Below are 25,677 nucleotides of genomic sequence, written 5' to 3'. Positions count from 1 at the left end.
TGTGTCCCGAGCCGGCCGCCAGGCACACGCTGCTCAAACACCTGGCCGCGCTGGCGCCACTCAACACCAGGCGATATAGGTACAGTACCATACCAGCTGTGTGCCAGAGGCAATTTTTGCGAGCTTGGTTTCCACACCGGATGCACGCCCATGCACGCCCATGCACGGGGGACATTTGTCGCGGGCCTAGGCACACAATTGAGTGTGTATACCTCATGGTTACCAATTCACATTGAGGCCTGTATGGGTTCGCGAGCAGTTCCTAGCCTTCTCCACTCCTCCCATCCTAAGAGGTTTCCTTATACTTCCCCCACACTTCCTTCCCTACTTTCCTCCAGGAGCCTGCAGTCGCTAATCCGGTGGATTCCAGTATCCCATTTGAGGGTTTCCCCCAGTGTTGACTGCGGACTGAGGACCTGTCGCCAGGCTGTGTCCCAAGTACAAGCGCCAGAATTACATTACAACTTATTTGTATTTCGAGATCCAATGGGCATCTTAGGAATCCACTAACACTATTCCTATAAGCAAAGAAACATCGTCACAAATTGACAGAGATCTAAACTAAAAGAAGATTTTACTACACTATAGATATGGCAACTATGCATTAAGGAACTATACTAGCAACGTATAAATAAAAAAACCAAAACATTATCAATTTCAGGCCCTCACCCGACTCACAAAGTCGGTCGGAGCCCGAGGAGGCGCCGCCGGCCACGTCGGACGCGGAGCGCTCGCCCCCGCCGCCCATGTTCACCAGCTCCGACGTGGTGCTGAAGGAGTCCATGAAAGAGGAGAAGCCTCTCACCCAGGCGCTCAAGTTCGCCAGGTCATAGCGACCGCCAGGTACCAACGTGTGAGCCCGAGGTTTGATAACGCGTTTTGTCTCAATTTTGTGGGGTGAAGTAGCTTATGTTAAGTTGGTGATGAAAACTATTATTGTCAGTTATGATTTATTTCATTGAAGCTTATATATTTCTGTTTTATATATTAGGTATCAGGTAGGAAATGCGATTAACCACATTACGGCATTTATTTCTCAAACATTATTATAACTAAATTAAATTCATAAAACAACAAATTTCATCGTGTAACTTAACATATCCTGCAAGTAACCTGAATAAATATTAAGTTCCTAATATTTCATTTAATTTATATTAATTATACTCGTGGCTTACCGAGCTTCGCTTAGCCTAACAAAGTTGCAAATATTATTAAATTATTCCCTATTCATTGAGCACAAAACGTGTAAATGAAATCCTGCAAATTGAATACTGCCAATTAGTATCAATTCTGGCAACACTGTGAGGACGTGTCAGATGACGTCACAAGTTGGTGATAGTGTTAGCATACCTCCATGCCTTCTCGTGTCAGTAAGTAGGACAATTTTTAAACGTTTTAATGCACATTCTGAACAATTTCAAGTAAAACATTTAGTTTCGAGTTAAAGTTTGTTGTCCAGTCATTTTCAAATAGTAATAAACTCTTCGTTTCCATATTCTAAGAACTACAGAGATTATTCGAATCCAGAGTTCAATATATAATAGAAATAATTTGTGGGACATAAGCTGGCAATACTATCGATAGTACAGCTCAAAAAACTAATAGAGCCGTTAAAACGCAAACAATTCAAACAATGGTTTACCTATCATGTTTATTCGTATCAGAGTGTGCATTGAAAATGTCTGCCGTTTACAATATAGCAATAATAAATTTCTTCTTAAGAAAGTCATTGTCGATATTTAGTTTGTTTACCAAAGATCACATATTTTACGTGATATATTAGTGCGTAGCTTGTCCGGCGCTAGGACTCGACGCAGTAAATGTGCAAGTGAGATAGCTAGTATACTCGTCTCTTTCTTCCATATAACTTCCAATCTTGCTAGTCGATTAAAGGGTAAATGTAATTAAATTATATTGTACAGGTTTACATGGCTATTTGCTTTGAGTGAATCAAAGTGATTTGCTGTTTAAAATATCTATGAAATTCTATTTGAACCACTATATACTTGTGTGAAATATAAATTAGACTGTATCTTGTGACTAGAGTTAAACATCTGGCTGTGCCCAAGATTAGTGTATGACATATCTTCTATTTACTTATTCCTCTAACTCGACTGTAAGTTACCATTTCCCATCGAGTTCTCGCGTCGGACATCAATCCAACGGTGCTATGTTAACGAATCAGTATAGGTAATGATAGCGCGACATCACCGACGTCACATCCGGCCGGTGTCAGTAAACTATCCCGATCGCTATCTTGAGATCGATCCCGAGATCAATAATCTGTTAGCACGTCGACCATTCTGATTGGTCAATTTTCACGATCGATTCGGAGATAGATTGGGATGATTCATAGCAACCGGTTGTTAGTTATTGTAGATGTAGGTAGACTGGACGATGTCGATGACTTCACTCGGGCATTGAGCAAATAAATGTAATGTTTTAAGACACTTACATTTATCATCTCTAGGCTGATAGGCAAAGATATTCAAATAATATAGAACCGCCATTACCGCACGTTATCTGAAGACCCAAAATTATTCCAATAAGGACGCTTGCGTACACGAGTAAATGTCAAACTCCAGCTGTCTAGCTCATGTTTACATACATGTCAATGTAATAAAATGCAAAGATATATGTGCGGAACACTTTTTAAATTTCATTTGTTGGGGTATGTCATATCTTAATTTGAATATGATTGCTGAAAGGACCAGGTGCCCGAGTAATAAAAAACTAGCGCTAGTTCGACTCTAGGTTTCTATAGACTGATTTAGTGGTTTATTAGCTAGTTATTGCGTACTTAAATGTGTTGATAGCAAATAGCAATAAATAAGTTGCTTCAAATATAGCCTTGGTAAACTTCTCTAAAGCTGAGAGTGCTTTGTGTGGATCGTGCTTGTTGATTCAGTATTGAAGTATCTATTATGTTCGATTTTAAAATTGTTCATAAAGACGTTTTTCCTGGTTATCTTAAAACCCAGTAGGTGTGGTCGAATTTTGTTGGAAGGTTGAGGAATTTTGATGTATCGTCAGTGGTGAAAGGTGGAATTTTCCGATAGGTAACCCGACACAACATATAGATACTAATATGCATAAATTCGTTCTGCAAATAGTTTTAATAAGATTTTACAAAAAAATTAAAATGGAAATCGGCACGAATCGGGTTATAAGGTGCCTTCGCCACTGAGCACCATTACAATGTTGAACGACAATGCAATTTTAAATCTATAGGTACTTCGTTTGATATTATTAAAATTATATTATGCCATTTGTAGTTACCACGGATAGACATACTCTTTAGTATGTAATTGAAATTAGGGCGTGTGATATTCCTTAGTCATTTTGACTGTGAAAAAGTATAAAGTGGCAGTTCAAACCCTCTGACTCAGGTAATTAGAACCACTTAAGCTTGACAATTTGTATTAATATTTGTATTTTTTGTACTTAATAATTTTAATGATTTCCATTACAAAACTGTTCGTTTCCCGAGAACTGGATGTTTAGATTATTTTTAAATTATTTAAAATGAATATTTAGTATAATTTAGTTATTTTGCAAGTGATTTAAATGAAGATGCTAGTCTGTTTAATTCTCGCAATTTTAGACTTCTTAAAAAATAATTTATTAATGAAAGTAATATATTCTCATTATAGTTTCATGAATTTTATTTATTTAATAACATAAGCATTTTATTGAGAACTGGTTACATTTATTTATGCTTTGTTTTTTCGTAATAAAAACTATTGGTTCCAAAATTACTACATTATACGGGTATAGATAAATGTAATTGGTAGAAGATATAAGTTAGGTATCGCCTCACGAGAAACATTTTAAAAATTCTATTCTTGATGCACGCAAGCAGCTTTCAAAGTAAGTGTAATACACGAAACACACTATAATTTTTTTAACGCTATTGTTTTATACACTTCAATTATTATCTTTCAAGTACCACTCAAATGTTTTGTAAAATCTAAGCACAAGAAATGTAAACTAACACTTAGCATATATAGGCTGACCTGGAACCTAGCCTGCATTGGGGGCGCCACTTGTGCTTCGTTTTTAAGGTAGTGACCTACATAGTGATGTACAAGAGTTAGTTCAGTATTTTGCCACGTGGCGAGGATTTTCCTGGTCAGGCTATGAAACATTATCGTAAAAACTTCCATAAATCTGTCAACGCAATGTGAAACATGTTTGCCGTCCATTCACGAATCGACTACATTGTGCCACGTTGTGATAGAGTTTAGCCTCCTAGCTTTACGACATACTGCACTAGGTTAAATCCAAATCTGAATCAATTAGTTGTAGATATTACAGCTCCATCATTATTTAAAACCCAGTTCGAGTAAGTACTAGTAAGCTATCTGAAGCAGTCAAATTTATGACAAAATATTTCTAGTTGTAATAGACAGCTTGGCATGTAGGCTTTGAACTGCTGAACATGATTTGTAACCAGTGAGTTTTGTCAATAGATATTTGAAGACGTTTTGTCCTATGAATAATACGTATTAAAACATGCAATTGTTTTTCTTGGCATGTAATGTACAAGTATTTTTGCCCGAATGTAGCCTATGCTGAAGGAAGAGTCTATAAAAATAATTTATGATATGTGAATAAGACTTCAAAAAAATAATGCAAAGGATTTAACGCCGGTCGCAATGTCATGAGAATTAGTGTGTTGTGTCAGTATTAAATTGTTTCAAAACGCAATATTACTATAAATAATAGGGATTAACCATTCTATGCTACATTTAGTATAATAATTCTCCATGTAGACTATATTTACGGCCGCAGGCGGCAGTCTAATGCGGGCGAGTGTGGTTAGTCCCTAACGAAATGACACGAGTGAAGACTAGACGATTTGGTCAATGGCTATTATTTTTAATACATTTTATTTGTGAATCATTTTGTGTGAAGGTAAGTGCGCGCTGCTGATAAAAATAGTAAATATTTCTAATTGTTTGCCAGAAATTAAGATTTCAGAAAGTTGCAGTTTAATTTCTAGTCGAAAAATAAATACAACAGTGTGCAGTTACCTACAATTATTTTTAAAGTTATGTTTCTGTTATTGTTTATAATATATAAAAACTGTGAATCGTAATTTTTGTCAATCATAAATAATTGATGCCATAATGAATCTGCAGTGTTCAAAAGAGTTAGTTTTGCAATTTTAAATAATGTATTATGAAGTGGATGCTTCGCTTGAGTACAAAATATATGTGTGAATTGAATCTCTGTTCGGCAAATTTTATTCTCACCATGTAAAATATATATTTTTGAATATGCTACATGTTGGTTTTATTTATCTGCGTCTACACAGAAAATACATCGAAAAAGAACACTAAACTTGAAAAGTCCCATGAACCTATAGAAATTACATCACACGTAATGAAACGTGTCCATTGACGTATATTCTATACACGAACATCCATAATAAACTATTTGTTCAAATTCTGAACTAAAATGACAGCCAAAATTTCACTGTGATAACCTATTTATTCACTTGAAAACAAATAATTTTACTTATTTGAATAATATTTTTTATTCAAATCAAAGTTTACACTTAGACTCGAGTTTCTATATCATGAGCAAACCACAAGCTGTCAATATTGACCAAACTAGTCAGTTTGAATAGATATCAGTTCAAATCAGGTGAACAGTGAATGTTCGAAACGTAGTAGTAGTATCTATCTGTCGCAAACCATTGAGGTTCATACGTTTCCAACCATCAGGCAGTAATTACTAACTTTATTGGCGTTTTCTGGATACACTCGATGTTTTCGTGGGGTTTTATAAATAAAACAAGACACTTTAATCATAGCTTTTATTCATACGACAAACTCCTCCGACTTCTTATCAGAACTGACTAGCCGCCTTCCGGCGTTGTATAATATCTTGAGCCTCCCATCACGAGACGAGTCCATCAACTTGGTCCGTAGTACCTGCGGATACGAGAAATGCGTTAAAATTTTATCACAAGTACTTCCGTCATGAATGTATCGATTTATATGAATTTTAACGCGCAATCTGCATCAGCTTTAGAACGTTCTAATGATCGTACACATCGCAACGTTGACGTTTAGTGACCACGTCATGTGCAACGCTCGCTGGCGAGACGGTAGCATGCCGTGTATCTCGATTGCTCACGCGTACTTACAGTGTGTGCCGCCGCGCCCTCGCCGCCGCCGCCTAACGTATGCGACATCGCCGATACCGAGAACGCATCGCCGCCCGCCCGAACGTCGCGCCGCTAATAACTGTAAGTACTCGCACGCACTGCTGGTTCACTCGAGAACCGAGATTAGCATAGAGCAAGCCGAATCGCCTACTGGATGTGCGCCAGCCTCGCTCCGCACATACTCCATTGCACAAATACGCAATCCGAAACTGTGTTTCGTAACGTAAGTGTTCATATCAAATGTATACAAAATTATATTTATATCCATAGAGCAAAACCCAGTACTTTTGCGGCTCTGTTTCGAATCGAGCATCACGTCTGCCACAAGTTGAGTAGCCGAGACCGCTGCGGTCGAGCACAGTTCAATACGTTTTATAATCACTCAAATTCATCATATTTCTGGATCAAGTAGGCCATGGTTCAGTATAGTGTGCATGTTCGTGGCAGTGGGGACGTGCACCGCTCGTATATAACATTCACCTTTGCTGTACGCCAGTATCGCCGAGAGTCGTGAGTCGTGACATAACTTTGGTCATACTTAGACCTGTCGCCTGACACCGCTGACGTAATCTGACGCACTGATCATCTGCTTTCACCAAACTCTGCAATCTTATCCAATAAATAAAAAATACCTGTCCAGTGATTATGGGGTGCGTTCCATGTTGAGTTAAAATATAAATATTCGTACGATAGGAGTGTACGCATGTATTTTTATTTTCTTTATAAACATGCAGCCGCTATTTACGTCTATTCCATCCGAAAGGGCCACATAAAATTAAACGAAGCCCGTATTATCGAACATACGAAGGTTCTCTAACACCGACTTGGCAGTGAGATGATGTAGTAATTAAAAAAAGATTTGGTTTAAAATCTTCTGATCTAACAACCAATAATTCGATATCGTGATTTACCACCATTATCAATAAATGATACCAAAAATGAACCAATCAGAACAAAGTGTTTTTGACATGTTTACCAATACGAGTAATTTTGATTGGTTCATTCTCGGAATAGGATTAAAGATTGAGATTGGGATCGACTGTTGAAAACGGCTGTTAATCGTGATTAAACGATATATCATGCGAGACAGCGTGGTCTATGCGTGCTCAATCATGTAAATAGGGCCTTTTTATTTATTTACCTGCGTAATGATTACTTGTTATACTGAGATCGCGATTTACCGTGAAACCCTATTTAAGATATTATAATTAATTCTCATGCAATTATTGTAAAGGAATTCCGCATAAGATTTTTTTACTGCCAATGGTTTTAAACGCCTCATCCCTAAATTATATGATATATACTTGAAATACGTAAAATTGAATATTTTACGTTTATTTCCTTCATTATTGAAGCAAACGCACTGCCCAGTGAACGCACCCCTTCACAGATTGTATTTCAGATACTCTTTGATAAATATAAAATCTGAGAATACAAGCCGACCCTAAGTCAGGCCTGTATAGAAAAGTCCTGCAATAAAACAATATTTTCATCAAATGTACCGCAACCACAGAAGAAGCAGAGAGAAGCTGGCAGGGACAAAGAAGGTCATGCATCCAAAATAATTTAGTGCCGGGATGGTTAATGAAAGATAAAATAATCTATAAATTATAAATTTAATCTAAAAAATGAATTTACAGCTTAAATAAAATGGATCTTAACAATTAGGGATGTCGATATACAACATGGATAGAGTATCATGGTCGTACAACACATCACACCATCGGGTCCAAAATGAAATCGTTCCGTTTGATTTGTCCTCGTTTATTAATGTATAGTGATCGTCATAATTGCATCCAATCCGAGACTTACAATATTACAACACGGTACGGAAGGAGCCGAGCGTCGCGGCGCGGCGTCGCAGTTCGCACGACTAACGGCTACATTTGTTCGTGTCACGTCGACTTATGCTACTTATGTCTAGGTCCGGCGCGGCGCTAGTGGTGGACAGTACTGGCGCCAGTGGCGGCGCTAGTAGCGGCGCGGGCCCATGCCTCCGGCCAGCTCCCTACCGCGCGGCGCTCCGCCCCCGCTACGTACAAACAACGCTGCGTCAGCCCGCGCGCCTCACAAGCCTCACGCCTCACACGCCTCACGCGACCACACTAGCAACCGGTCTCGACACCGCCTTAGCTCATAGTGATTCACCAATACGCTAACTGTCATGGGACCCTGTCTCTCGGCGTACACACCTGCAGGCGGTCTTACACTACCTACTTATCATACATCGTATTACGCCGACACAATTGTAGCTTTTTAAAGAACATCATATCAGGGACTATAATTCGACGGTTGCTGCGCATTTTAAAATCCGAAGCGAATTATCAGATCCTGCTTACCGTTTCCACTAAATTGTCTTAATTTATATACATCAGTCAATGTTTATTCGAACTGCCATGACAGCTAACGTAGGTAGGTTTTATTTACGTATGTTCCGCAATCTGAACGAAAAAGATACGCATCGAGTTTACATTCCAGCGTGTAGTTGTACCGCGCGTCTATCTCACTATAACCTAAGAGGCGTCCCAGTTATCTGCGTGACAGTCGACGTTTGTGTAAGAAGGCACAACAAAATTATACAAAAAATTTGTGCCTCGAAATTGAAATTTCTACAGCAGATAATATTTTAACGCGATATCACTATCACTAGAATTTGTTGGATCCACGTTCAATACGTGCGAGATATCGCGTGATTTATTCCTAAAAATATATCAAATCGCAATTTTATGTGATGCTATTACATACTGTTATGTAGAAATTTCATTTCATTATTATAAAAAAAAAACACGTTTGTCTTATTACATAACGGGTTTGCTTGTTAAAGCGTTTTATTAAACCGAGTATAATTTTCAGTCATTAGACATAAAATGTTACACTGACATACGTAACAGCACGTAGCTGCCAGGGAGTAAACCAACATCTTGCTATTGATTTAATATCCAAATACTTCCTGTTACACCGTATGTAATAGAATAAAATTTATTTAACTCCTCTTTAGGAAAAAAGGTATATATTTGTGTAAATCTGTTTAAATCGCACTTTTATCAATGATTGGGCAGATTTTAGATTATGTGTCATACTTTGTACGCCGTTATCTCAAGACAAACAATATTGGACGGAAAATATGCAATCGAAAAAGTTATCAAAAATGGTTTAATACAAATTGCATACCTTAGCGACGACGCTTCACGCTGCTCCGTGGCTTTGCATGCAAGAAATATTACCGGCTTATACAAACACAGCACAGACTCAAATAGTTTGTGAGTGAAGCAACAGAGCAATGTATATATAACTGTTAATCATAATCATTAAACTTGATGGTCTTATTGGTACAGAAAGTAATGTCCCAGTTTTGTTCAGGCTTATAGGGCAGCATTAATGAATCAATCTCACATTTGAGTAGGATCTCAAGAGATAATGTTGTACTATTTAATAAAAACTCAAGTTGTTGCTTAAGAGCTTGTTCTCAGTTGTCCGTGTTGTTTACTAAACATAACTCAGATATCAAAGTCTGTCATATGCTTTGACTTAAGGGTGTCGTTTGAGATGTTCTTGATATCCGTTTATTAAATAATGACGAACATAAGATGCTGACTTTAATTTGAGAACTTCTTAACTGATATCGCCCTTCAGAGCGTAAAAGAGTTGAATCTATTAATACAGCCCATAGTGTGGAATTTATTACAAAACTAGTATCAAAGAGATGTGCCTACTTTATACAACTGTGACATGAATTATAGGGTAAATGTATCTGTACAGATCAAGAATAATCACACAGTGATTCTAAAATTAAATGGATTGGAATTGGAATGATGGAAAGACTCATATCTTCAGATTTACTTCAAGTTAATCATAAGATGTAACAGGAAAGCACTAGTATTATCCGACATTTGGTACATTTACCCGCTGGCAGCTGATACATGACATGAGTGTGCTGTGCAACTTACCGTCCCATGGGTGGATACTGTTGTGCATAGGGGTCTCTGTCGTAACCCGCGGGGCCGGCCGGGCCGCGCCTGCCAACAAAAAATCTTTGTTAATATTTGTATGTAGTATGGTATAAATTCTCAGTAGCTTTTGCCTGTATTAACACTAGATTAAACTTCTACTTAGGTACTTTAAATGAACAGTAACAAACATTGAACCTTTAGCCCTGAAGTGGCAGGCATGTGTGCAACCAGGGCACTCACTTTTCACCAAGTGTGTTCCCTCTCATGACGTGACAGGTAGGAAAATTCAGACCTGATACTGACCAGAAAAAGTGAACACTTTGCCCGACTAGAGATTAAAAAACCAGGAATTTAGAGCATTGTGGTACGGGAGGCAGGTAGAGGTGCAGTACGTACAGGTTGTCTTGCGGCGCGTACATGGGCTCGCGGCGGCTGTACATGTCGGGCTGCGGCGCGGGCGGCGGGCGCGGCGGCGCGCGCTCGTAGCCGGCGTGCGGCGCGTGCGCGGCGTGCGGCGCGTGCGGCACGGGCCCGCGCGAGCGCCGCTCCAGCACGTCGCGCTCGTCGTACAGCCGCCGCTCGTCGTACGCCAGCTCCTCGCCCATGCCCGCGCTGTACCCGCGACGGCTGCCCTCCACCACGGAGATGTGGTTCGAGTACCTGCTGTTACATATTATTCACAGATATTACTATGAAATGAAATGATTTATTTGAATCTGTAAAATGGTATACATTATTTAGATTCCATCAATATAAACTGTACCACCAGTTTGAAAAGCAGTTCTTCCAGAGAAGAACAGGCAAGAAACTCTGATGTTGCTCTTTTCAAAATCTACTACTACTCTGACAACCAAACCAAAATTCAACAAACAAGCCTATGCTGACTCAAAATCCCGAAATTGATGTATTATACCTACTTAATTTATGTACACCTGCTTCATTTCATCATAACCTTATTAAAAGGTAAGCTGATAGATATTTTTACAAATTACATTTAGTTACACAATGATACAATGAGTCTGTATAAAGTTAAATAAATAAATAAGAAGATTTCATAATGTATTGAAATAAAATGTAAGTAATGTTTTTTATTAATTAAACCCTTTCCTTGACTAGAGTTAGAGAATATAAAATTTCAACAAATAGGTTACTTTTTACCTGACTACTAATGAGGAAGGGTCATTACCCTTAATCATTATTAACCATAAACTGACCAATAAAAGCTGAGCCACGAGGAAAACATAATTATAATAAAAAATATTCTTTAAAATATCATCTAGAATTGCTATTTTTGATCCTGAATAAAACAGTGATGAAATAAAAATATTACTGTAGAGTGCCATAAAACTAGAGTTGGGTAGGACATGACATAAAAAAGAGTTTGTAAGAGTAGCCTCTTTTTAGCATTGAGCCGGTACAACGTCCTACTTCAAATGAGGCGAGGCGTAGTGAGGCTCGGCGTTTCAATGCGTATCTTACAGTATTTTGTAATGTTAACCCTCAAAATATTTCCCTCTCTCTTGCGACTCGAAACGCCGTAATGTAATGTCCATTGTAAAATAACGTCCTATTGCAATTTGTAGCATGCGGTTCTCTACCTCATTGTCTTCGTCCTACAGTTTACCAGAGATGGAGAATAAGTAACGCGACTGCCGCGACATAAAATTTGAAGTAGTACAATATATAATTTTGAGCCACTCTTACATTTTGACGTCATGTCCCGGACAAATGTACCGCCTCTTGTATGTCCTACTCAACATTACATAAAACTAGTTCTCATGCATGACTATCTTATGTAACCAGAGAACATCCAAGAATATCTTGGAATGTACAAACTGCTAATAGATTTGACTTATGAGTAATGTGAGTACATAATATTGTGAGTCATCATTCTGTTAATTTAACAAGATACTTAAGGATGTGAGATAACACTAACATGTATGGTATTTTTACATACACCCGCAATGTCCTTCAGGATACAAAACTTTACGATTAAACATCATAATAGTCTGCCATTTACCTGTCATCAGGGTACATGGGCGCAGGTGCGGCATACGGGTCTCGTGGGCCGCGGTCCATCAGCGCGAACCCGCGCCGGTCCTCGCCGCCGTAGCCTCCGTACCGGTCGTCATAGGACGCGGCCGGCGGCGGGGGACGCTCAGGTCCGCGCTCGTACGGCATGCCGTTACGTGCGCCCATGCCGCCGCCCATGTGGCCCCGCATGTGTCCCATGGGCCGCGCGTCCCGCATGTAGGGCGCGTCACGGCCGGGCCCCGGCGCACCCCGCATGGGCCCGCCGCCGCGCCGGTCCATGCCGCCACGCATGCCTCCGCGCCCGCCTCGGCCGCCGCCGCGCTGTCCGCGCTCCTTGATGCGGCCGCGCTCCACTGAGATCACGCCGCCGTTGAAAGATGTATTGTTAAGGCCGCGGATGGCGGCCGTTGCCTGCTCCTCGGTTTGCATGTGAACGAACCCGCAGCGGTTCATGATATCACATTCTGTCACGACGCCAAACCGTTCGAAAAGCTTACGGAGCTCGTCAGGTTTGGAGCCCTGCGGCAGGCTGCCGACGAACACTTTGGTTTGCTGCGGAGATGGAAAAGTCACATAACATTTCGATTCTTTATTCTTGCATAACTATGAATTATATCGAATAATCACTTACCGGCACCATTCTCTTAAATGTTCGTCACTTATATCTATTTTAATTTTAATTCATATAACTTTGAAAAATATCCCTGCACACCGCAAACAACCTCTAAACCGCAATAAAATGGCGGACCGGAAGAGTGACAAGAAGCGACGCTCCCAGTTGGCCTTCCGATTGGCGCGCTTATGTTTTTTGTTGTGGCTACACGGTGATTGGCCGAAACTATTGCGTTAACTAAACAGCCAATAATTTTAAAAAATCGTTCGGAAATCTTACTAAATTCTTAATTCAATTATTTAGTTAAAAACAAAATAAATCTTATATTAGTCATAAGACTATACCAATATGTTATATTTATAGATTATTATTTACATAGTCATAAGTAAAAATCCTAATTTTAAATCCATGTTTAAAATATAAACTAACTGATCCAACCGTATATATATATATAAAACGACAGGAAAATGGGATTCAAGCTTATTTCAAGTTTGTTTTGAATTATATATAAGCTTTACATCATATAAATATTTCGTTTCATGGACTTTTAAATTTTTTAAAACTTTATTATGTAAGTATCACTACCAATTCTAAAATATGAGTAAAAATACTAAATAAAACACTACAATTGTACACATATTTTGAATATTTAATTTTAAATTACAATCTAAAATCAGACATAAAAACCACATCACAATTTATTAAAACACAACTTATTCTATAAATTAATTATACAGTCCCAATGGTCCAGTTTAAGTCATGGTATATTACCCTTTAGTGTTAGTATCAATATCAAGTTAACGCATCTAAATACAAGGTTGCATTAGATATAGATTTTAGTAATTTGGTCACTTGAAAGTTGATAGAATTTCTCACATATTCGGATAGATTATATTTGTTTATGGTGCCACAATCGATGCAGTTGAATATTTCTGATAATCGTGTCCGTATTTTGTCAGGGTCGTTGTGGTGGATAACCTTGGGCGTTATCCTTTTAGATTTTTTATACAAATTGTCTGCAGCCGCTGTCAAGTTATACGTAAGAAGTTCGTTAGGTCGTTTCACTTCCTTTCGCGCCATTCTTCCTAAAAGGTAGCCTGAAAAAAGCGATGATATTGTAAGCAGGGGTTCACAGCCTTTTATTGCTTATAATTAAAATCGAGGACCTTTTTTGCTCTCACCCAGAGCGTCGCCCTAGGTAATGCCAACTTCAAAATAGGGGGTGACGAAACCCCATTCTACGCCACTAAACAGAAGTAAAATAAATTTGCTTGGGGTTTTTTTCAGCTAGAGGTATTTATGCCTGAATGCAGCCCAGTAATATTCCAGTTATCTCTGAGAGTTTCCTAAGCTGATAGGCTGTTGACACCCTCGTACTCTTTGTCTACCCTATTGCTGGAGTCTGGGAGCATTTTGTATTACAGTTGCTGGTAAGCAAATTAAAAAAAAATGTCGAACAACACTCAGAATTCCACAATGTTCTTAAGATTTAATGAGTATTTAAAAAAAAGTAGCCAGCATTCGTCAGCAAACAACCAACGAATACAAATGATTTTCTAGATTTTCTTAGGAATGTAAAATACCTATGCCGGTTTTTAAGTCACACCTACGCGAATAAAAATTAATGACTAGATCAGAAGAGTGTAAATTTTTTACTTTCGGTTTTGTTATCATGTCATTAGCGCTTTACTTCAAATACCGATTGAATGCGGTCACACTACACTATTAAATAAAATTCATATCAAAGCAAATATAAGATAGAACATGTAACAATCACGACTACATTGCACAGGTGCATTCCACAACGTGTTTCACATTTGCCAACCCTATCAAATTGATGTGAAAATATGTACTTCAAGCTAATTTGGTCGCATGCACTTGGAACGTCAGTAAACATTTGTTAGTAAATAAATCAATTGATCCTCACCTCCGAATATGCATATAAGTCCGACTAGGAGCACAATAATCGTGAACAAACGCTTGGTGACGTGGGGCGCAGGGCTCCCACATGCCCTACGATCAAAACTCATAATTTAATAAATAATAATCGAAAGACGCGCGAGATGTCACTCCTTACAGTGAGAAATGTAATTGCCGCTTTCCCGCTAGTCGAGAGTTCTACCGACGGCCGTGAATCCTATTTTATTTTTAGCGGAGTTTCATGTTATGTCTGTCTCGGTGAATGACTGTCCGTCATTACTTCTACGGATTGCTGTGAAATACCTTTCCTGGTTAGGTTAGGGTCATGGGCGGCCAAGCCAAGATTCGTCCATCAAGGGCCGAGAAATAAAAAAAATGTTTGAATAGACAGGTGTGTAAAAAAATCTTTACACGATTTACGCTATCGTAAAATCAACGCGCACAACTGTGCCCACATAAAACATTTTTCATTGAGAATTTTCTATATAGTTTGATTCATTAACGAGTAGGCGATGCTAAAATTGTTGAAATACACCACTCGGATCGACGTGGGCAAATAGATACATTTTACGTCCAAATGAATGTTTTATGTATAAATATTACTCTGGAGAAACTTTTAAATGTGAAGATATCGAATAACACTCGTAAATGCAGTCGGAACTTATATTTGGAGATATTTTATACGTCAATTAAATTGAGGATATTTTCTACTGTAGTCATTGTTTGAAGTGTGGAATTTATGTTTAGAGCTTAGGTTACAGTAAATAGGCAGAATTATCACAATATAAATTACATACATTTTTACATCTCCGTATTAAAAAAAAGGCAAAACTCCAAATTCCATCCACATCACCTCGGAGGTTGGCAATCGACCACAGTACATTTCTGCGGATTTTTTTTACCACGAACTACAAAACTATGGAGCCTTTTGCCGCCAACAGCATTTTCGAACGGATACGTCCCGATGACCTTCCAAAAAGAGCGTATTCCCACCTAAAATTCCGGACTCATCTCTATGCCCCTGGTATTAAGTACGGTCGTGAGCGGAGGTGATCATTTAAAATCAGGTGAACCGGATCCTCGTTTGCCCCCTTCAACATAAAAAAACGATAACACTGAAAATATTTTTTTTTTACAAAAAAACTTTTAGATTTATATTAGTACTAATAAATTACAGCAATGTAATTTTAACGTATCTTTGTTTTATAAATTCGTTGCTTTTTTATTTTTATTTCTCTCACCTTTGGATGTGGTCCTTCGAGCCAGATTCATAACACAAAAGTATGTTCCTTTGTTCAAAATTCAGGCTTAATTTAATCTCAATAAAACACCTTTTATATCAACAAATAATCATTTATTATAAAACAATTCTTATAAAAATATCTTATTCTGTTTTAAAAATAGTTTTGCGGTGGTCATTCGGTTCTTAAACTATTTCATATTTATCATAAAAGAGGACGCACACACCATTAAATGCCATTAACGTCGTGTTTTGTTATTTTTTATTGTAACTTAAAAATAGAAAGGAAGTCCGTTATTTTGAATAATTGGAAATGTCAATTGAGGTAGCAGATGAAGGAATAAATGATGGTAATGATGATTGAAAAAAGTGATAAGACAATATAGCATTGGAAGATAATCTTTTACATTATAATAAATTCGAGGAAATAAAATATATGACTCCTTTACTCTGCATATCATTAGTAAATCTTTGCTTTGAATTCTCGTGATGTATTTGACAAGTAATTAATTACTCGCGCCATTTTAATATCGTAAAGGCTGCCATTTTAAAGTATATATTGTGTTCCTTTTTCAAATACGCAACAAACAACTCATTATATCTATGTACCTTCATATACATAAGTATAATAATCTGTTGTTAGTATTATTAATAATTACAATAATTTGTTTTAAAGGACTCGAACAGCATATTTTTACTTCTGTTTCACTGGACAATATGTAAGGCACAAGAAAACATTGCATTTGGTCCCCTATGTTCGAACAAGGCAAAATTACATATTACTTAAAAATATACATTTTAACATTATTGGTATCGCAGGTGGGCATGACCAACAGACGAAATCTGCCAAAGTAAAACCTCTGCGAACATTAAAATATCTTAGATGAGTAGGATCCTCGCTTGATGGCAAACTGCCCTAAACAGGACCACCAAATCAATTACTGAAATGTATGGCACAGTACTCACCCTAAAGCCTCATTTAGACGGAACAATTATTGCTGGCAATAATATCTGTCTCATGTAATCAACAAGGGCAAGAATTGCTCCGCCATTGCTCATTCAGACGGGGCAATTTTTTAATGCAATAATTGCGTAATATTATTCCTAGCCATAATAGAGTTGACTAAATGAGAGTTAGGGTATTTGTTTTAACCATGTCTTAGTGCCACTATTACACCTGATGGTAAGCGGAGTAGTGTCTAGTGTCGATTGACAAGAGATGTGGCGAATTGGGAAACCGCCCAGGATCAAACGCTTGCAAGGAATAAAAAAAAAATACGCTCCTTAAGCAAAAAGACCTGTCAAGAGCCTCCCATGAGTTCGCTACCACTGTCCTTACCAATCTCTCAAGTTCGAAATGTCTAATGAATATCTACTGAGGTCCCATATTGAACAGCATTTTGAGGTCCTCGATGGTGAGTTTGGAGGCGTTGGTGTGCCGCGCGCCGGTGAGGATGTTGTCTGCCAGGTCCAGCTTGGCCTGCTGCAGCTTGCGGATGGCCTGCTCCACTGTGTCCACGCACATGAACCTGGGGATGAGAGAATACGGGTTGGTATTACCATACAAAAATAATAATATCAGCCCTGTATTTTATACTGTCCCACCGTTGGGCACGGGCCCCCTCTACTACTGAGAGGGATTAGACCTTGGTCCACCACGCTGGCCTAGTGCGGATTGGTAGACTTCACACACTCTCGAAAATCCCTATAGAGAATTTCTCAGGTACGCAGGTTTCTCCACGATGTTTTCCTTCACCGTTAAAGCAAGCGATAATTCATAAAGAATACACACATATTTTTTTTTTCGAAAAGTCAGAGGTGTGTGCCCTTGGGATTTGAACCTGTGAACATTCGTCTCGGCAGTCCGTTCCACAACCAACTAGGCTATCGCCGCTAAAACCGTAAAATGGCGGATTGAAATTTATGTCCGATATCATTCCCAGATAAAAAAGCTATAATATACATACAAATATACACATGCTAAAATATACACTACAAATTATTACGGAAATGAAAATTCTGATTATCATGTTGGCTTTATCTGCTAGTAATTTAGTTCTTTTTTCACCACATTATCGGTGATTTTCAATAAACGATCTCAATCTTAATCCCCGATCGGATCCCGAGAAGAAACCAATCAAAGGCATTTGGAAGCACGTTAAAAAAAACTTTGTTCTGATTGGTCCATTCTGCAATGAATCGAAAATACGGTTTGGAATCGTTTATTGAAAACAGAAGTCATATACATACAAAGACATTAAACTATATAGTTAGTCATAGACCGGACATTAGCGCCAAATTTTTGCTCCAAAAGTTATTACTAATTGGTAATAAGTCGCTGTGTTATTTGAAATGTCCGTGTGACAACATATCACAGCGTCCTTAGATATTAATATTTACAGAAAATATGCTAATATTCGCATTAAAAACGTGAAAATCATGTGGAAAAAATATGAAGTATTTTACATTGATATGCTATTTCACTGTAGACTCAGTAGCCGTCACATAAGCGCAAAATTTTTGTATGACAATCTTCCCAATGCCCGCTCTATATAATCTTAGAACTCTTTGTATACATACAACCTCTTTTACAGATAAATGTTTTTATAGACTGAAAGACGAAATTAGTGTATCACTCGTCTATCAACCCACGCTTAGCTATGAACGTAATCATCCAGAACTTTGAATTACTGTCGGTAATGTCATACTGCATTGCACTCATCACCCAGTGACGTTGGATGTACGTATTATGGCCAGGAAGGACACAACAGTGTTTAAATACTGAAAGAAATAATCTGAGATTTTTTTTAACGTGGACGACAATGTGACCCCTCTGCACCTGATAGTAAGTAGAGTGGAATCCAATAGAATGTTGACTGACGAGATATGATTACCCCTAGACAGTCGTCATAATTATTACGGGCTTTTGAATAGACACAAGCTGATCCCGGAACGCGACATTTATGTGAGCCACTATGGCGGTTCTAACACCCTGTGTACTGTGGTCGTTATTCGGGCGGATATAAAATATATCCTACCACCAGCAGATATGATCTATCTTATAAATTGTTTTTTATGTAGTAAAATAAACTTCAATTTGATCATCTTAAATATCTCCGGCCCCTTAAATTTACATTATAAAATAAGGAAACGAACGCAATATTGTTTTTAAACCATAAAAAAACGGACAAAGAAACAAGACTACAGCGCTCTCAGAGTGCATGTAACGCGCAATTGTAATTGTTTAAAAATCATGTCAATTAGCATGAACGTGTGTGCGTAAACTAATATAAAAACTTTAGCCAAATTCTTTAAATGCCGCGCACAACACCAATGAAAATAGTTGGCATCGGTTTTAATGTGTGCGTTTCACAATGACTTTCAAACAACGAAATGACAATGGCCGATGTGAGGGGCACCATAATTTAACATTATAAAACAAAATCTCTAATACATATTGTATTAAATAAAATTATAAAGATTCACATAAGACATCAACTGGGTAGTTGACTACTTCGTTCAATACATTTATCATAAATATCATCCAAAATCTTACGGACAAGACTTTTTTAAAACCCACGCAATATGTTATAATGCTTTGAAGTTTGGTGGAAGGGGAGCTGTCAAAAACATAAATTGCAAACTGTGACGTCACCGAATGGCTCTACCACGAACCCACTTTTTTCACAACAATAAAAAAATTTAACGGTTTTATTGTCAATCAATTTCGATATTACTTCACAGAAAAAAATATTTTCCTTTTATTTTCCGTCATATATTAAATAATGTACAAAACCTATTAGATCATTCATTTAATTTGAGGCGTAAAGCATTCAAAGCTATTATTTGTATCCATCAACGATGTATTTTCGTAAATGGCGTTTATCCAGATGGGACAGAAGGTTACTGAAACGTTTATTATTATTAGATAGAAGCATTTCAGTTCGCAATCCGAATCGACTATAAATATGACGGTACGTAAAACAGGATAGGTAGATTATTATTACGTTTTAAATAATATAATGCGAATGTGACTGTTTTAACAGAGACTGCTTTAAATTAAAACTTAGTTTAAATTTAGTTTTCAGAATGTTTGCTGCGTAGGCTGTACTGTTATTTTAATTGGCACAGTAAAGTAACCAGACTGCACCTGAGAGTAAACGGAGTGAGGTCCAAATAGAGAATCAACTCTGAAATCTAAATTCTATTACCGAAAATAGATCTACTCCCTCTTAGTAACACGTCTATGAATTGTTTTATTTTATATCTGTTTTATTACTTATATTCATGTATACTTATACTCTTTATCCCCGAACCAAATAAATAATGTATTTAGCAAATACATCGTACAAACTTAAATAAGGAGAGTCTCACTAAAACACAGCTCGTGGTCACCGCGCAACGGATGCGATGGAAATTATCACGTCGTCGGCACGCCGCAGGAAAATTGGCGCGTTCCACTGAATTACACCGACACGTCACATAAGGAAATCTGTTTACGAGCTTTCGTGCCACGTCTTCCGGCGCCTTTGAGAGGCGAAAGAACATCTTTATTATACAGCATTATGGAAAAAGTAAATTTTAAAACAAAGGTTTTTTTGTTACCAAAGGGTTAGTTCAATTGGTTCATTCTCGGAATTGGATTAAAGATTGAGATTAAGATCGTTTCTTGAAAACGACAATTATAGATTATTCAACCCACGAAGACGCGCCGCACGACTCTTTGAGTGGGAAAGGGGACTGATCCAACCTTCAGCTTGGATGCTATCCATCGTAGTGTGCGTGTGCTCTATGCTACCTCTATTGCTACCTTGCGCACACACACTGCAAAGGATTAGGGATCGCAGTGGGCTTCTTCGTGCGTGAAATGATCACTACATAGTATAAAACAAAGTCGCTTTCTCTGTCCCCATGTCCCTTTGTATGCTTAAATCTTTAAAACTACGCAACGGATTTTGATGCGGTTTTTCTTTATTAGATAGAGTGATTCAAGAGGAAGGTTTATATGTATAATAACATCCATTAAATAGTGGAGAAATACTGTTATTTTGTTATGTTATAACCGTGAGAAGCCGGAGCGGACCGCTATGTTTTTATATACAACGTTCACAGTTTTTCTGTAGTGTATTTAGTATCAGCATTGCATCCGTGCGAAGCCGGGGCGGGTCGCTAGTGTATAATAACGTCTTCAATGAAACTGCTACGATTCCTTATTACCTAGGGACGCCCTCGAACCAAAATAATATCTTACCTTTATCGCAAAATAGTCGCGTCGCTCGCCTCGACCGCATAATGAATACTTCTATCGGTTGTCATCACTTACATTAATATAATGTAACTGCGAGTGCAGACTGAGAATATTCTAGAGTCTTTTCGGATTTTTGGTTTTTATTTAAACACACACACATTGTGTATTTATCCCCAAAGGTGTATGCAGAGGCGTAACCAGGGCATCCACTTTTCGCCAAGTGTGTTCCGTCCCATGATGCGAGAGGATGCGAGCCATTAGGCCCTTTTATTTAGCCTTACTAAAATAACGGGGTTGGTATGTTTGAGGCAAATAAACGTTTTAACGAGTTTTATAAAACGCAAATTTGTTTGTGTCGAGTTACTATCGGTGCGAACGGCGCGCCGCCTGGTTGCATGATTTCTTATACTTAAAAATTTTATAACTTAATTCTATGGCTCGGATTTGATGAAAGAACACTAAATGTTACTTATAATTAAGCTTCAAACTTTCAGTAATTACATTCTGAATTCAATGAGTGGCTTTTGCGCGATATGCGTACGAATAACAATTTTAAAAAAATTGTTTTATATTCCATTTATTATTCATACCGGGTTTTAGTATTTTTTGCATATTTGAGAATTTCTCTATAAATTTTTTGAGTGTATATGAAATCTGTCAATCCGACATAGGATTGCGTAGTGGACTAAGGCCTAATCCCTCAGTAGTAGAGGCCTGTGTCCAACAGTGGATATCATACAGGGCTAATATTAGTATTAATATAGCATGGAAAATCTATGATTTTATGATATGCTTAGATGTATACCTATATAGTTACTTACCTGTATATGTGCACGTGCTTGGTTTGTCCCACGCGGTAGATGCGGTCCTGCGCCTGCTCCTCCAGCTGTGGGTTCCAATGGGGGTCCAGTAACAACAGGTGGTTTGCCCCGCACAGATTCAAACCGACACCGCCCGCGCATAAGGATAGTAGCATCACCTATGGGTTTGAGGAAAAAATTTGAAATTAGGTGTGATATTAAAATAAATGACTAAAGGCTAATTTAATAATAGGTCATGAAAGTAATTTTTTGTTTTAATAGCTATAAAATATCATAAATTCAAATCCACATATCGCCTATAGTCTTTGTTTCCTAAACAAGATATTTTCACGCAAAAAAATATTGCATCTACAGGAGATACGAAGTTTTAAATTTCAGCTAGATTTGAGTCTGAGTGTATATTATTCACAAATAAACCCGTATATAAGCGTACACGCTCGCCGCATGCGCACGCGCACCAGCCGCAGCACCGACGTCCACTGCGACACCACCGCCGCCTTGTGTCCTGCTGCCTGCACAATGTATACAACGTACCCTAACATCGGAGTTGGGATCGTTGATGGCGTTGATGAGCGGCGGGCGCGCGGGCACGGGCACGGCGCCGCTCAGCGTCACGCACCGCACGCGCACGCGCACCAGCTCGCGCTCCACCAGCCGCAGCACCGACGTCCACTGCGACACCACCGCCGCCTTGTGTCCTGCTGCCTGCACAATGTATACAACGTACCCTAACATCGGAGTTGGGATCGTTGATGGCGTTGATGAGCGGCGGGCGCGCGGGCACGGGCACGGCGCCGCTCAGCGTCACGCACCGCACGCGCACGCGCACCAGCTCGCGCTCCACCAGCCGCAGCACCGACGTCCACTGCGACACCACCGCCGCCTTGTGTCCTGCTGCCTGCACAATGTATACAACGTACCCTAACATCGGAGTTGGGATCGTTGATGGCGTTGATGAGCGGCGGGGCGCGGGCACGGGCACGGCGCCGCTCAGCGTCACGCACCGCACGCGCACGCGCACCAGCTCGCGCTCCACCAGCCGCAGCACCGACGTCCACTGCGACACCACCACCGCCTTGTGACCTGCACAATACACGTTGGATTATACTATTACCTTGGGAACGAGCCTAGATAACCTAATTGAGACCCCCCCGAGGCAATTCTTGTGCGCTCGGTCTCCACACCGAATGCACGCCCATGCACGGGGGACATTATGTCGCGGACCTAGGCACACTATAGGTGATGCCTACACCCCCATGGTTGCAAGTTCACATGGGGGTCTGACAGAGACTCGTAGAACAATTCACCTCCCTTTCTCTCCGCCCATCCTATTACTTCCTCTTCCTTCCCACTTCTTTCCCCTATTTCTCCCTCTCTTCCGCCAGGGCCTCGCAGTCGTTAAGCCGTGGGGTTCGTAGTATCCCATTCGCTTGTCCCCCGGTGTGAACTGTGGGGTCTGTATTAAAAAAACCTAATTGAGAGTGGAATAGACTGCCAACATGAACGTCCACAGGTTCTAAACCAAAAGGCATGCGCCTCTACCTATCGAAAGTTATAAAAGGTGATCGCTATCTCACCTGCAAAAGGTAGACTTTAAACTCACCTTTGTTAACAAACACGTTCTCATTAAGGCACTGCATGACAGCCTGTATCTTGGACGAGGGCTTGTCCAGCTCGAACACCGGGTTGTTTGGCGACAGCACGGATCTGATCGCCTCGGCTGCCGTGGTGCCCTCCTCAGGTCCCTCCTCTTCCTCAGGCTCGTGATTTTGACCACTCTGCATAAAAGAGGTAAAATTTATTAATTCAGTTTGGTGACTGAAAATGGAATTCTAGTGGTAAATTTGCGTATATATAAGTTGTGGCGTATTGTATATACAGTCAATCGTGTACAGGTAACCCTGGATATAAAAGACAATTGCTAAATTTAAACTATTGGACCATTTTGGACTTCACATAGCACTAAAGTTTAAACATGTCCATACTATCAGCTAATAAAATTTAATGCGTAATAGTGTATGAGTGGGTTTCCACAGTATACCATAAGCAACAGCAGGCAACTTCACAACAAATGGCGATACCATCACCACTATGCATACCATCAGCCCACAGCCTCTACTGCTACTCACCCTTCTCTTCTTGGCGGAGTCCTCGAGTGATAGCTTGTTCAGTTCGGCGAGGAGGTCCTTCCCTGCAGGGTCCTCCTCCACCTCGCCGGCGCCCTCCTCGTCGAGCATGGCCGCTATGAGTCCACAGTGGCAGCAAACTTGCCGCAGACGTAACAGGAGTACCAGGATCTCGTGGGATTTTACTGGTTTGGCACCTTAAGGGCATAAAATATAAATATTCAAGTTCCAAGGGCATAATCTGCCAAATTACTGCTTAGGTTGAATAGTTGTATTATCGCATGACTGCAGTGCTGCAAGTGCGTGTCAAGTTAAATATGGGATAACCTATTTGAGAATGATGGTACATACTACCGAGATGAAGGTCCGCAGGTTTTAACCCATAGCACACACCTGGATAAAGAGGTTACAATACTACGGAAACCCTCTGACCTTCCGCAGTTACGTGTGGATTGTATATCGATTATCGCTCGCTTTAAAATAATAAAACGTCCTCAGAAAATCTACATAGCTAAATAATTCGCCATGAGAATTTCTCCTCTTTTCTGTTTCTCGATTTACCCCTTCTACCGAAATTAAGACTCCATAACTGTTAATTTATTACCGTATTTAAATAATTCTTTCTGTGTATATAATTTATACAACGTAAATGTTTAATAATAATAAAGAACAAAAACGAGTCAGTAAATATTGTCAGATAATCTAGACCCCACTCTGCTTACCATCAAGTGCAATGTCACTTTGCCATGCTCGTAAAAAAGTTGCTTTATCTAACTGGGAATAAAGCTCAATATGAGTTTCGTTCTTTTCTCTGTTCCACCTTCTAAGTGCTATTCCCCTATTTCACGGTATATTACCTTGCAAAGGCGATCATTTTCTTGTGCATCTTGTTGTAGTCGCTCTCCTTGTCGGGCTGAATGACGCCGAGCGCATCCGAGTTCTTCTCCGCGCGCTGGTGAAGAAACTGAGCGAACAGCGTCTTGGAGAACACCAACACCTGGAGAGGAAACAGTTTTGTATTTATTGGAAATCTATCAATCGTTAAGTTAGCTGTGAAGTTGCAACTAGCGTTTGTTTACGTGTGTAGTATATAGAAAGCAAGTTTTCCGGTGGCGACTTCAAAGTGAACTACAAATTTGAGATATAAAAAAAAGTGATGGGTAAAGGTAGGAGCGATGTCATTGTTATATTGCTTGTGCGGTATGCTATCGCATTGGTGTCTTAGGTTCGCATCCCATGTTGGGGATTCATCATCAACTGTCCATAATATACCTTTTGGTAGACGTTCATCTCCTGCTTGGTGAGCGTGACGTGTCGCTGGTGGGTGTCACGTTCAGGCAGACACGACAACTGTCCTCGCTGCTGCAGCTGCTGCTTGGTCCTGCGCAGGAGCAGGCACCGCATCACGGTACTCAGCCGCTCCTGCCCGCCCAAGCTCTTATTATCGATCCATTTCTTCCACATCTGAAATGTTAAATTTTTTGTTGTCGATATAAATAAGTGCCTAATACAACGGTTTTGGATCGATCTTGAAAATGAAAATATAT

General features: G+C 39.3%; 4 protein-coding genes across 9 annotated transcripts in view; 1 reads left to right on the top strand and 3 right to left on the bottom strand.

Annotated features, from left to right (window-relative positions):
- Positions 1-5,288, top strand: part of LOC115449323 (tubulin polyglutamylase TTLL5) — a 46,740-nt gene extending 41,452 nt beyond the window's left edge. Inside the window, 1 exon segment of the mRNA XM_037438182.1 lies at positions 662-5,288. Coding sequence (XP_037294079.1) covers positions 662-833 — 172 coding nt within the window. The 3' untranslated portion in view covers positions 834-5,288.
- Positions 5,289-5,810: 522 nt separating this feature from the next.
- Positions 5,811-13,018, bottom strand: LOC115449332 (RNA-binding protein lark). Of its 6 annotated transcripts, none has more exons than XR_005112284.1 (6): positions 12,794-13,018; positions 12,149-12,714; positions 10,525-10,791; positions 10,126-10,194; positions 6,158-8,210; positions 5,811-5,942 (listed from the first exon to the last, which is right to left on the bottom strand). XR_005112284.1 is itself a non-coding variant. In XM_037438145.1 (6 exons), the coding sequence occupies exons 1-5, from the start codon at positions 12,800-12,802 to the stop codon at positions 9,365-9,367; spliced, it is 927 nt and encodes a 308-aa protein (XP_037294042.1). In that variant the 5' UTR covers positions 12,803-13,018; the 3' UTR covers positions 5,811-5,942; positions 9,350-9,364. The 6 variants fall into 6 exon arrangements, 5 of the variants coding, with proteins under 5 accessions (XP_037294042.1, XP_037294039.1, XP_037294041.1 ...); XM_037438145.1 differs by lacking the exon at positions 6,158-8,210 and adding an exon at positions 9,350-9,380; XM_037438144.1 differs by lacking the exon at positions 5,811-5,942 and adding an exon at positions 9,350-9,380 and having other exon boundaries at positions 7,776-8,210.
- Positions 13,019-13,403: 385 nt separating this feature from the next.
- On the bottom strand, positions 13,404-14,914 carry LOC115449675. Its single transcript, XM_030177554.2, has 2 exons — positions 14,703-14,914; positions 13,404-13,872 (listed from the first exon to the last, which is right to left on the bottom strand). The coding sequence occupies exons 1-2, from the start codon at positions 14,803-14,805 to the stop codon at positions 13,568-13,570; spliced, it is 408 nt and encodes a 135-aa protein (XP_030033414.1). The 5' UTR covers positions 14,806-14,914; the 3' UTR covers positions 13,404-13,567.
- Positions 14,915-22,050: 7,136 nt separating this feature from the next.
- LOC119189243 (transcription termination factor 2-like) lies at positions 22,051-24,328 on the bottom strand. The gene is made up of 4 exons (XM_037438358.1): positions 24,134-24,328; positions 23,608-23,782; positions 22,925-23,087; positions 22,051-22,162 (listed from the first exon to the last, which is right to left on the bottom strand). Exons 1-4 carry the CDS (start codon positions 24,239-24,241, stop codon positions 22,159-22,161), a joined length of 450 nt encoding a protein of 149 aa, XP_037294255.1. The 5' UTR covers positions 24,242-24,328; the 3' UTR covers positions 22,051-22,158.
- Between the last annotated feature and the right edge of the window lie 1,349 nt (positions 24,329-25,677).

The sequence above is a fragment of the Manduca sexta genome, chromosome 13 (genome assembly GCF_014839805.1).
Source record: "Manduca sexta isolate Smith_Timp_Sample1 chromosome 13, JHU_Msex_v1.0, whole genome shotgun sequence".
Lineage (NCBI taxonomy): Eukaryota > Metazoa > Arthropoda > Insecta > Lepidoptera > Sphingidae > Manduca > Manduca sexta.
Note: the sequence above shows the minus strand (reverse complement) of the source record. Positions and strands in the feature narration are given on the sequence as shown.